Below are 13,688 nucleotides of genomic sequence, written 5' to 3'. Positions count from 1 at the left end.
TACTGTTTGGGATTATTCTCAGATAAATATTACAAGCTGCAAATGGTTTTACAGATGGCTTAAGATGGCATAAGCTCATGCTTCTGTAAACAGGTAATTGTGTTCTCTGTCCCTCGAGCTGATACCCAGCACATGGTCCAGTTTAAGGTAAAATCTTTTTATTCTTCCTGGATTCAGTTTCAATGAATCAATTCAGCAACCCAGTTCAGTACACTCAATGATGCTGGTAACAATTTTTTAATGTTCATTTCTCAGCATGAAAGTAACATTCTTTGCACTTATTTACATAACGAAATCAATCTTGCAGAAGTATATACAGGTCTGAAAAAATATGCATCAGTAACAAAGGCGAATACAAGCAAAATCACGTGGGACAAACTCAGTGTCTCAAAACCGACTTAACAGATAGTGCAAAAGTACTGCAATTGTTGCTGCAGAGTAGACCTGCTATATCAACATATAAGAAGTTGTAATAAACCTTGTCTCTCAAAATACTGGGCATGGCCCATATTAAAAACAGGACAACAGCAATGAGTATACCAGGGATTGAAGGTAAAAATGAAAAACGTTATTAGCTTTGTTTTGCCAAAGGTAAATTCTGCTCTCAAAATCTTGTTATGCAATGTATCTTGAACAGAGCTTTAAAAATCTGCAGGGCAAATTCCATCATCTCTACCTCTACTCAAATTTCCTGGCCCTGTCAGTTTTCAATGGGAAAACTCAGAATCCTTTATTGTTGTGAAGTGGGGCAAAAATAAAATTCAGATCTCTTGATAAACAAAAAAATCTTAGATATCAGCAAAGCAAAAAATAATACTAATCAGCACTGAAGATGAAATACGACTTAAATGCTGCAGCCCGGGAAGCAGAACAAGCAACAAAACCTCTTCCAGTCATTATTACTGCAGATTGCATCCAAAAGCGGCATCATCACTAATGGGGACTTCACAGCAGCCAACACATCTATGGGATCAGCCAAAGACTTATGTAAGAATACAGAGACAAGCTGGTTATCCTGAATGTTTCTAGTCACCTTCATAGTGGTGAAGAGAAGTACTTCTGAGAGACATGAAGAGATGACAAAATTTAGACTACCGCACTGCATCATCAATGTAAGGTAAACAGTTTTATACGGAATGCTTAAGCAATTAGTCAATCATATTACTAAATAATGATTTTGAGAACAGACTGAATTTGAAGCCATATGAAGCTGATGTGAGACTCACTAAACCCATACAATGGATTTCAATATACTGCAAGAGCATCTATAAGCCTTGGTGCACACAACATAAAAAGATAAATTTAGGTAGCTTTTGATAAATAGCTGTATGACAGTTCAATACCAAAGCAAACCAAACCAGTATGTAATACCATATCAACCTGTTGAAAGAACTAGGGTAGTGGAATATAAGAAAAAAAAAAAAAGGTTAGAGAGAAAATCCCTGCAACTGTGAAAATTTAAATAAACCCCAGCAATGCTCACTTGAATAGGGCCTGACAAAATTCTTACATTTTCTACAAAGTAAAAGACATGCTTACCGTTATCTTTGCTGCTGTTTTCTTCAATTGTCATTTGTTCTGCTAGCTCAGACAGCGATTCATCGATGGTCTGGCTTCCTCGCAAGGTTAAGGAAAGTCTTCTCTTAAATTTTTTCATTCTATCGATATTGAGTCTGGCTTAAGGAAGCCTGAAAACAAAAATAAATAACAAAAAGTGAGAAATAATTAGGTAATCAGAAAATGAAGTTTAATTGACTGACATAAAAATGCAGGAAGGCTTACAGAAAACTTGGGCAATATGCAAGTTATACTTAAAATAATATCCCTAAGCAAGATTACTCTACTGGACTGAAGATGAATGTGTTGAGAGGTTGATGCCCATACATTTTTGCAATTTTTATTTCTATTTGGAAAAAAAAAAGAACCTTTGGACTTGTTTGGATTTTTGTTTTGGAAAAACAGCTAACTTCATAACCAATTTTACAGTCCAATAATAAAGGAAACAGTCATCTGAGAACTAGATCAGTGTGTGCTCTGTGGCCTCCTCCACAGTGTCTTTCACTAATCCCACTAAGGAGAAGGAGACTGTAACCCTTTCTCTTTTTCAGCCCAATTTTTTATGATGAAAACTTACCAAACTCCTCTCTATTTTACCCTTTTTACAAACAGAAGAAGGGGACAATGCTGAAAGTCTTAAACACAAAAGCAGTTCTCAAACACCATCCCACCTAGAGAAATAGGATGGCCAGGGTCTGGTAACAAAACTCTGGCTAGGATGGATGTTTCCCTTAAGAGTCAAGCAGTAGGATGGAACTAGGAACAAAGCAGAAGGCACTTTGTCCCTAGAAAGCTGTAAGCAAACAAACCATAATAATAAAGGTCCAGGTCAATAAACATGCTGCCACAAGTCTGAGCTGGCAAGTGAACTTTGTGGTGGGCCATACGTGTGCCCTTGCATAACAAGAGGCACAGTTCTGCCTCTCCTTACTCCATATGGACAGTTCACCCTTGATGTTATTTCTCTCTAACTTGTTCATCTGCTCATAGACTCCAAGAATCACATGTGCAGTGTTCAACACAAGCACAGCATAGTGAAGTCTGAAATGCTCATATATTTTTCCCCCCTCCCATGAGGTTCTTTGCCTTCCAAAATTCATAATTCACATATAAAATCAAATTTTGCTCAATATTCTCATTTAAACAGAGAAATGCAACAAGTAGTATGCCAAAGATCCACATTTAATAACAAATTGTGAATACAATTTTATATTGACAACGTCCCATTAAGTGTACACATTTCAACGAACTTACTCTTTTTTAAGCTGCTTCATAATAAAAAGAAGAACAAATTGGTACAACAAATCTGAAAGTGGCTGCTGGTGGTAGCAGAATTTCACAATATTAGATTGTTTAGGAAAGCAAGGAACACAGTAGGGGTGAATAAAAGACCATTGGGATATGAGCTCCAAAGTCTGAGACGAACAGTAAAATCACTGCCAAAGCAACAGCTGCATCCAAGGGGAAAGAGGTGGATTACAAAACAGGGTAACTAACATCTCAGACAATCACAGCTACTATAAAGCAGAATCATTCAGGCACTAGGTAGAGATACATAGGAAATAAAATATACTGCTGTAGATACAGTTAAGCCAGAAGTTTCTTAACTGCCCCTTTAATGCACTGCTGTATGTGCAATAAAGCCACACCTAAGTATGAATAATTTTACTCTCTCAAGTCAAAAGCAGGATATTCTTATTGTTAAGAAACTGCATTCAGATAGCAATCCAGAGGGAACATTTATTTTTCCTGTTCAGGACCAGGCTACAAAGATCTTACTTGACAGTGTTTTATTTCTGCATTCAAACTTTTTCAAAATAAATGCCCATGTTTCTCTAATAAGGCCAATATTGTAAAAAAAATTGGAAGGACACATCATTTATGTGTAGTTTTACTCAATTGTCCCATGATGTTTTTTGAAACTTGCATCTTCCTATCTGTATTATTCTCAAAAAAGGATACATGCAATTTTTAGCTGTGTAATGCCCTAAAGCTATTTGACAGCACAACAATTTCTTTCCAATTTTCCACTTGGGCAGCAAGTGAAAAAACAGGTGCCTTTAAAGGGAAACACGCTATTCCTGGCTTTTGATCCTGCAAGTACTTAAACCTACACAATTTTTGAATCAAAAAGGTCTACTGCTGAAGAATATTACATATAAATTAACAGATATATGGATTAGAAAATCCAGGAAACATTTTAAATCTCAAGCTAATTAAAAAAATCCCAAAGTACTTTGTTTACTATAATTACAACATTTCCCCTGTTATGGCAGGGTTTCATGGAGTAATGAAGTACCATTTTTGCTAACATTTGGAATTAATTCATGGCTTGATTTTCAAATAATTTAACAGTGAAACGGAATGAGGAGTGGGAATCCACATGTGACAGAATGTTCTCTTCTACTGAAATGTATGTCAGATTTTTAAAGGAAAAGATGCTCACTGATATGAAAACAAATTTTTCTCCCTTAAGGCACCAGTATTCTTGCTAGTTCAGAATTGTAAAGAAAAAAAAAAAAAAAAGGAAGCATTGACTAGTATCTAGCACTTAGAATGTCCTCTTTTCAACTTCTTTATTCTCATGGCCAGCTGCAGAAGCTGCTCATTCTTGGAAGTTTAAGACAAGACATCAGTGAACAAAGCTTTGAAAATATGATGCATACAATCCAAAACTAACACTGGTTCTCTAAAATGACAGCGCTTTCACAGAAAAGTCCAAATTGTCTGATACTCATTTTCACCACTTAATAGCAGATGCATACTTCTTATCTCCCTTTAACAGTAAATCTAGTTTAAATCCAAAATGGAGTTACTTGATTAGCAATATACATGTAGAAGCAATGTTTTCTCAAATTCTTAATGACTGTGAAAAGAATACAGTTATTTCTACATTTAGCTTTAGAACAGAGGCCACAGGCTTGACTATTCTATTCTGCAAATTTCTCTACTCTGAGTAAGTCATACCCAAATCAAGTATTTCAGATGTCACAGTAGATAGAGGCATACACTTGAATGCAACTAATGCAAATTCTAGTCTCCTGCAGACAGAATGAGGACAAGCAATCTGATATGACACTATCTGATACAACCTACAAAAGCTGGCAGAGACATATTTGTTCAATCCTTATACTGATATGAAATAAAAGAAGCAAAACTGTATTAAAGGAACTGCTGCTTCTTACAATCAATCTGCAGTCTAACCCTGAAAAACTGTTCTTTTTGTCTTTAAAAGTAATATAAGTTAATCCTTGAAAACAATGCTAAAAATCTACCTTTTCTACTTTCCAACATTCACTGTCATTAACTCAGTTCACTTCACTAGTATTAAACCCCTGTCTTGAACCCAACATCTTTTAAAAGTGATCTTTATAATACAGTTCTGAAAACAAAATCAATTTTTTAAACTGATCCAGGTAAGACTAAATTTAAATATGTGTGTTTTGGTTCTCTTTCTCTAATTCACACCAATCCCTCCCACGATGCCTGAAGGACAGCACTTCTCATTTAACACATACATATGTTCACAACACCCAGGCTGTACTGCAGACACACATGAAAGCACTTTGATTCCAAAACAGTAACTCAGCTAGACTGCACTCACAGTCACCAAAATTCAGAGGTCTTACACTGCCAATGGCTAACATTCTCAAAAGCCCTTCCACTTTCTTCAATTTCCCAGACTCTTAGTTTCTTGGAAGTTAAAAAAGTAAGGCATTAAGGTCTTCATACACAATTACTATGTGTCCTCAATCCTTGTAAGTTTAAACAAATTCAGTTAAAATTTTCAAAACTGATAAAGCTATTTAACACCTTAAATTTTAGTCAGTTTATTTCACAACGGTCACAAATAACAAAAGCTCACTATGATTTTGCTGGATTCAAAGTCCTTTGAAGTCAAAGGGAACCTGTCCTTCAACTTCAATTAGCTTAGGATCAGTCTAAGTGCTGACTCCTCTATTTCCCTAAGTTATATTGCATCGAGTTCCATCTACATAGACATTAAGCACTTTAAAATTACTTTTCCACTTAGATAAACACTGAAGTTGCAGCCAGACTGTTTTTACAGGCTGTTTTACAAGGCAGATGGTATTTTCAAAACATCTAAAGGCAGTTCTTGTTCTGGAAAACTCACCTGTAAGAAGGGGGAGGAAATCAGAAACTCTTAACAGCATGAGCAACAGCATGGATGCAGCATGGCTCTTAAAGATGGGTTAGCAAACTATAGCCCAGGCACAAGACATCAAAGAAAACAGGTAACAGCACTATATATGAACTCCTTGTGTCAGAAAGAGAGGCCTGAAAAACTCAAGAGTGCTACAAACAGTATTAATTACAAACAAATATAGGAAACATGCCAAAGATATTGTCCCCTTATTCTAAAAAGAAAACCAGCTTTCCACTATATTAAACTGTTCTCAATCTCCCCGAATTTAAAAAATAAACACAATCACTGATATCAGTATGATGCATATCAAACACAGAGAAAACTATTAGTTACACTAATGAGAAATATATGGATAATTTATCCAACATAATGAAAAACCAGTTTGAGCACTCATAAAATTCACATATAGTACAGATGTACCTCCTTACAATCGCAATTCTACTCTATAAGAATGGATTACAAACATGGAATTTTAGTCATTGCATCTATTTTTTGTATTTGTCTCAACTGGCATTTGTTCACATCAGTGAAAAATATTTTCTACTGCATTTTTCCACAGTTGGCCTTTGGAAAAAACACAAGAATGGTCAACTAGACTCTCTTGTCAGGAGCATAGCTACTAAAAAAATTACTAGCTTTATGCTGCATTGGGTCAAAGAACTGACATTGTACGGATATAAGTAACACCTGACAAACAAGGCCTTTATTACTGATGAAAGAAAACTGAAGTCAAATACCTCAGCTTAGTCTGACCTCCCCAGTGCAAAAAGGGCAAAAGGACCCTCACAGCTTTTTCCTTTATGAGCAATACTCAATATGGAACTGAACTTTCCCAGTGAAGCCCTTTGTTATGTACTTACAGAATCACAGCCAAACAAATACTCAAAATTGAAGGTACAAAGGTATTTACAAAGGTTAACTTCTTATCTGAGGATAGTCATACTAGTTAATACAGGCAAACAGGCTCCTCCTTAAGTGAATGAGAGCATCTATATTCAGCTCCTGATCTAGATCATCAACTGGAAGAACCACTCCAAAGAGAGGAAATATAGGGAAATTACCCTGTCCTAATTTTATTTTGAATATGAATACTTTTCCTTATCTTCAAGCCCCTCCCCCCCAATCCCTTTGCCTTTAAAGAATAATGAAGGACACAAATTAGTACAAGGGGTTTGTAGTTTTTTGAAAATTAATCTTTTAAGTAAAAAATATATATTGAACGTTACTACAGACAAATTTAACTATGCTACTGGTAGTGAATTTAAAACACTGAAAACCACCAAATTTGCCCAAAAGATCAAATTTTGCAGTCCTATGCTTATCTTCTTTCTCTGGACTCAAAAAGCTTTACTTAGGTAACCACAGCAAGTTTACATTCTTTAAAATATAGAGATATATTCACTCCCACCTAGATTCAAACAGTATCAAACAGCAAAATCTACAGAGATGTACTATTTGATAGATCTCCCTGGATTAGATATGTCGTACTGATTAATAACTCCTTGTTAATTATCAAAGGCTCTGTTCTCTCAACTGCCAAGTGAAAAAACACAGTATGAGTCTGGTTAAATTGGCTGACATTTAAGCCAAGAAAACAAATGAGCTGACTGGCAAAGCTTCCACACTTGCTGTCAGACCCATAAACTGAAAGGCTCTTTTCTATTGAAGGGGAAGGTAAAAACTAAAAGGTTACATGGATGTAACATAAATACTACCAGACAGTCACAGAACTTCAGATCTCAAAAGATGTAATGAGCACTGGAAACCAAAAGCAATGTCTGTAATTTTTTAAGCTTTGATTAATAATCATAAAGCCTTAATAGAGCATAGGAAAAAATATTTTTAAAAAAGAGTTGTGCACACAATGCTTGCTGCTCTCTAATACTCAGATTATTTTAGCAATAGATTGACAACGTTGCACTATCACTTCTGAGACAATCCTCCTCACTCTTACAAACAAGCAAGTCTTTGGAAGAACATTGCACAGAAAATTCCTTCTAGGTTCAAGAAGACAATGCTGGTTCTAAGACTGAAAAGCATCAGCAATCTTTTGTGAGCCTGAGCAATTGTGTCAGTAAAAAGCACAGTTTTCAAGGCTGCTTTGTTTTTTTTTCCATCACAGTTCAGGCACGAAATCAAACAATCTCACACCAAAGAACCTTCTCCCAAACTCCCGTTGCTCTCAGCCCAGAACCTCCAATCCTCTAAGCATCTGAACCCCCACACCAGAGCCTTCAACCTTTGCTTCTTATTGTGCTAACAAAAAAGTTTTACTTACAGCCCAAGACCTAAGGTAATGAAAAGCTTTTAACTAATTTTGAGGTTCTTGAATCAAGCACTAAGAGACAAAGACATCAGAGTAATATAAATTGAGATAAATACTAAAGACACACCTGTTTGGATGAACAAAGGACAAGGCTACAAGTTTCTAAGCAAGACAAAAAAAGTTTGGCCTTTTACTCTTAAAACAGAAATTAACTGCACTGAGGAGAAATTAACCACCAAGTAAGAAAAAACATTTGTAATTGTTAAGACTGCACACAAAATGAAGACCGATATAAAAAAACTAGTTTTCTAGCTCACAATTTTTCTTCCAAATGTCAAATTTTTGGTTTATTACATCCTGAACTTCTATACAGGTTCTGTATAGCATGAACACAAAAAAAGCCTCATCAAGCCACCCAGAAAGTCCTGACAGTAAAGCCAATCAGGCAAATGTAAAATCAAACTGTTCCATTTACTGCATGTACAGCTCTGTGCCTAAGAATATCAAAGAGCCATTAACAGTTTAAAATCATACAACTTTGGGACTTTGGGTGCATTTCTCTTACATTTCTATGTACATGCAGAAGAAAAAAAAAGAAAACAAGCTAGGAAAAACAACCTCTTTCACAGTAATACACTGCTTGGTTTTGAATTATTTTTTCTTAAAAATAAGGAAGAATGATATAGCAACAGAGGAAGAGTTTTCACTTAGTGAATTAAGAGACCAATAAGCATAATGGTGCAGAACACATTCTACAGTATTGATGACATATATGCATATTTTTCTAACAGATAACAGGCCACATAGAAGATCTGATACACTGAAGGCATTACATAGAAACACAAAACAAGACATTAAGAAAAAAACCAATATGATAAAATGGACAATTCTGAGACATTTAATGCCTAAGATTTTTCAGTCTCTTCTGTACTCTGTGTTCTTCTAGAGATTTCTGATGAAAATAATACTGTCAATGATATAACTACTAGTCCTGAAATAACAGAGAGACAGAATAACTTCACCACAACTAAGAAAGCAAGTACTGACAGAAACAACAGCCTAAACAGTTTCTTATAGTCGGCTGACTAAGTCTAACAGCTGCACTGAGATATTTCAGAGGTAATTTCAAAGGAGCAGTAAATAAACTCATTCTGGCAATAAATAATCTTTGAACTATGGTTCAAAAATTGTTTGAGTATATGAACATCTTTTACCCAAAGCTATAAACTTCTCTGATTCAGTATTTAAAAAAAACCTTACGAATTGTCTTTTCTTCCTTTCTCCAATCCTGTCATCGATACAGCTTCAGAGATTGCTCAGCAACAGAAAATCTCTGAACAGTAAGTCAATTACAGCATTTCCCTGCTCTATTAATTTTTACGTGGCAGTCAAGATTGTCCCAGCGTGGCACCAATTTGTTCTGTTATAACATTCAGACAAATGCCTGTCTGAAGTGTTCATGCTGCCATTTAATGGTCAACCGAATGTGCACACATGGATCATTTCAGTATTCACTGCCAAGGATACCAAACATGTAAGACACTATTCCTAATGTAATTGATTATTTAGCTGACAACCTGGGAAAGAAAGAAGAGTTTTAACATATGTTTTGCTAAGCAGCTTTGCAAATAGCTGTGTTGGCAACAAGGTGGTGGCAGTATGCCCTACAAAGCAAGAGAGGCAAGCATGAGGCTGCTTAAGCCAATTTAGTACCTCCACAGAAGTACAGTACTGACCATTAGTGCACATTAAATCCAAGGTAAGATTGTCCCTACAGGGAGCACTATGATAGAACTGTTGTGTACCAGAAAAATAGCCTGAAAAACTGCAGTTCTGCCAAAAGCCTATTTAGCTTAGCTAAATAAAACCTGGGATCTGAAATAAAAGCAATTTATGAACAAAATAAAGGACAGCAGCAAATGCTGTTAAGGGAAGATGACAGGGGAAAATAACAAATGGATAGAAAATACAGTAAAGCAGAAGTGCCTTGTTCCACTGCAACAAGTTCTGGCCACTCTGATTCCCACACAATAACTACATGCAGACTCTTCTTCTGTCTTACTCCTGCACCAACATCCTGCTCCCAAATTAAGTCTCAATAGATGACAGCCTCACAACAGGTATTTTTCAGGGTTCAAGAAGCCAGGAAAAAGAAAAAAAAAGGTATGAATTTATTTAAACATACAAAAAAAGGCAACTGCCATATCTCAAGCCGTCAGAACTGTCACGGTTGGCTCAAGAACAAGAGCTCTACATGCAGCCTAACAGATACTAAGATTCAAGATCTCTCGGTATCACTTGATATTGCTTTTCTTTGCCTGAGCAGATCATTCTTCTCTGCATGTCTTTTACACACAATCTTACATATTACTCTTCCTCCAAGTAACTGAGGCAGTCCAGAAGAAGGTTCCCAGATTCTGAAACTAAGCAGAAGAACGAAATTACCACTATGTAATCTGGGTGACTCCAGTTAATCAGTTTGAGAGGCCACTCCCCTCCCAGACTGAGCAAACAGTCTAGCACTTCAAAGGATGCTCGCTCAAACTTCACATCACCTCCTTTTAGTATAAACAATTCTCTACCTGAAGGGATCCAAACAAGTTTTGTGGACCTTGAACAGAGCCCAGAGGAAGATTAAGAAACAACAACAAAAGGTTATACAGAAGTGAGTCAGTGACAATACTTCCATCTTGACTCAGCAGAGGAGACAAATAGCAACCACTAAAATAGAAAATTGTGTATCTGCAAGTAAATGTCAGACCAGTAAGATAGCATTAGTATATAGGAAACCTTGGAAAGCAACAAGTATTAATGTCAGTCAATAACCTTAAACCCAACAGGAATAATTAGGAAACACAAGCTGAAGGACAAGTAGTCTGCAAATTTATTTTTAATAGAATTATTAAACGGTAAAACAGCTGTGCCTAATGCCAGGCAAGCAATACTGATACCATCAACAAAAGCAGAAATTCTCTAGGATCTTCCTGCAAGCTACGTTTTAAAGGTAGAGTAAGGACAGATGTATATTTTACGACAAAATTTATGTTAAGAAACAGTCAAATAATCAAACAGGATGTACAGAATACTGTTTCCAAATATATATTTTTCCTGGGCAGACACATTTGCCCTCTTTTGTTTCTCAGGCAGAAAAAAGAAGTGAAATTTCATATTTATCTTCAAAATAATTTCTTCCAAACTATAAACATTATCATTCTTCTGCTGTCAGAGCCCAGTCTCATCCTGGCAAGGACAAGCAATGAGCCAAACCACTGCACAGCAAACCACTTTCCATTCTGGGTGTTAACTGTGTTGCAGAGGCTGATACTGCTATTATTGTCAATGATCTGGATAAAGCTTCCAAACTCTAAGATTTGTCTCACCAACAGAAAATGTTTTATAAAAAGGTAAATTTAAATTTTTGCTTCTACACAGACTCAAATTCCCCACAGAATCTTACTTCAGCATCATATAATATTATACTCTAATAAAGATCAGTACTGAAAATAAATTCTTCACCTGCAGAAGTACTGAAGGAGTTTTGCTGTAAAACTCCATGGCAAGAAAAAAGAACCCTGTTACTATAATGATGTCAGTAGATGACATAACTCTCAAACTAGTCCAGTTGAGCGAGAACCACAGAATGGCTTGGCTTGGAAGAGACACTCAAAGGTCACCCAGTCTAACATCCCTGCAAAAAACAGACATTTTCAACTGGACCAAGCTGTCAGAACCCTGACCAACCTGACGGTGCATTTCCAGGCACGGAGCATCTACCATCTCCAGGGCAAACTGCTCCAGTGTTTAACCACTCCTAGCATAAAAAAAAAAAATCTTCATTTTATCTACTCTGAATCTACTTTCTTTTAATTTAAAACTGGTATCCATTGTCCTGTCACAACAAGCTCAAGGACAATTTGGACCACTACCAATCTACAATGACAGAGATAACTAATTCCTTCCTCCCTCTCCTACTAAATTCCTTTAGAAATTTGGTTCCCATAATGCTTTTTTCTTTCTGGAATCTATGTGCTGGGAAGAAGAGACACAAAGACAATCCACGCTACAGCAGCACTAACATTCAACACAAGTAAGCCAAGTGTAAGAGCAATAGATGTTACCTTAGTAATTTTTTTTAAAACTACTTGGTTCTTTGCTCCTTAGCCTCCTTTGGAACACCCTGGTTGGGTTTTCCCCCTGTATTCAACCCTTAAATATATAATACAAAGTCCAACTGACGTCATCTGTCATCTCATAGAGCAAAAGATCATGTTTTGACTGATATAACAGAAGGCCTGTTGCTTTAAAAGTTTGGAACACGTTACTCTTTCACCAAACTATTTCTATGTCCAGTACTTGAGCTGATCTTGACTTACACAATTCAACAGCTTTGGAAAACAGTATTCTTTTGCCAAAATATTCTTTAAAATAATATTACATGTGTTCTAAGGGAAGCTTGTATTTGCATTACCACCCAGGTATGCTGCCTTTCAACATACCAAAGTATGCTGAAGAGTAACCAGAAATCTTCCCATTGCAGTTTATTTCCTTTTGGTAACTAGGATCCATAAGCTCGAAATTCAACAATCCAAGCTTCTAGTTTTCACTTGTAGCACTTGTAATTCAGATTTATAGCTTTACTCTCTTTAAACTTAGTCTACATTACTATTTAATAAAAAGGAACCCAAGAAAAGACCTTCAAAAGAACCAGCCATCTGTCTTGTTAGTAAAGCATAAAATAATCAGGTGCTACCATACTGAAATTTAAGTTGTTCATCTTAAATACAGCTTCAGCACAATACCTGATAACCACAGCTACCTTTAAAGTAAATAAAGCAAGCGATGTGTTTTTATTAAGAAATACTAATTACACTTGCTTTTAAAGAAGGTTTCTTAAATAAAAACCCCCAAACCTTTAAGATTCTAGCTACGCAATTATTTCACTCTTACATTCTGATGAAAACTTAAGAATAAAAATCTGCCAGGTTGTTGCCATGAAGTGAGTCTTAATTTTTTTAATACACTTTTGTAACAAGACTTGAGAATGAAACTTCTCACCAGCTGAATGGTAAACCAGAATGGCAGAAGCTTCCATTAGTAGAGGCACTACAGCTGTTTACTGAGGTAAACTGTAGGTCTGCTTCACAGAGAAACAAGATACACAAGCACAATTAGGAAATTTCATGCTTGTATTTAGTAACAGTAAGCAAACCTTGCTAGTTACAAAGAAAGAGTGGTTTTAAGGAAGGCTGGGTCATAGCAAACACGCAACAGGCAAATAAAAAACTGAATTTTCTGTCTACTGAACTGTGCATGCTTCCTTTTGTTGAACTGTTGACATGCACTCTCCTTTCTGCCATTTCTGATTTCAATCACATGAAATAAACTGTTGGATTTCCAACCAATATGCCACCTAAAGGTATATTGTATATTCATACAGCAAATGAACTCAACTTTTTCTTCCCAACATGGTTCATGTTACATAGGTACTATCTCTAAGAACAATCCTCTAAGCATTACCATTTCTTGCATCAGAATGACTCACAGGAACAAGCCATACCCTTTGACCAAATTTACTGGAATTGAGCACAAATCTGAGGTTCTATTTCCAGACCTTGTTACTTTAAATTCATTGAATTTAGAAATTTCACTTAAAAATACTACAGTCAGTATCAGTTGTCCGGATTAATCTCTTGGACT

The 13,688-nt window shown here is 36.0% G+C and overlaps 1 protein-coding gene across 6 annotated transcripts in view; it reads right to left on the bottom strand.

The window, feature by feature from the left end:
• Positions 1–13,688, bottom strand: part of CDK17 (cyclin dependent kinase 17) — a 90,052-nt gene that overhangs the window by 51,285 nt on the left and 25,079 nt on the right. For all 6 annotated transcript variants that reach the window (XM_058805910.1, XM_058805906.1, XM_058805908.1 and 3 more), the window contains exon 2: positions 1,540–1,688. In XM_058805910.1, coding sequence (XP_058661893.1) covers positions 1,540–1,657 — 118 coding nt within the window. In that variant the 5' untranslated portion in view covers positions 1,658–1,688. The remainder of the gene's footprint in view (positions 1–1,539; positions 1,689–13,688) is intronic.

This window comes from Ammospiza caudacuta, chromosome 5, assembly GCF_027887145.1.
Source record: "Ammospiza caudacuta isolate bAmmCau1 chromosome 5, bAmmCau1.pri, whole genome shotgun sequence".
Taxonomy (NCBI): domain Eukaryota; kingdom Metazoa; phylum Chordata; class Aves; order Passeriformes; family Passerellidae; genus Ammospiza; species Ammospiza caudacuta.
The sequence above is the reverse complement of the archived record's forward strand: the minus strand, read 5'-3'. Positions and strand labels throughout refer to the sequence as shown.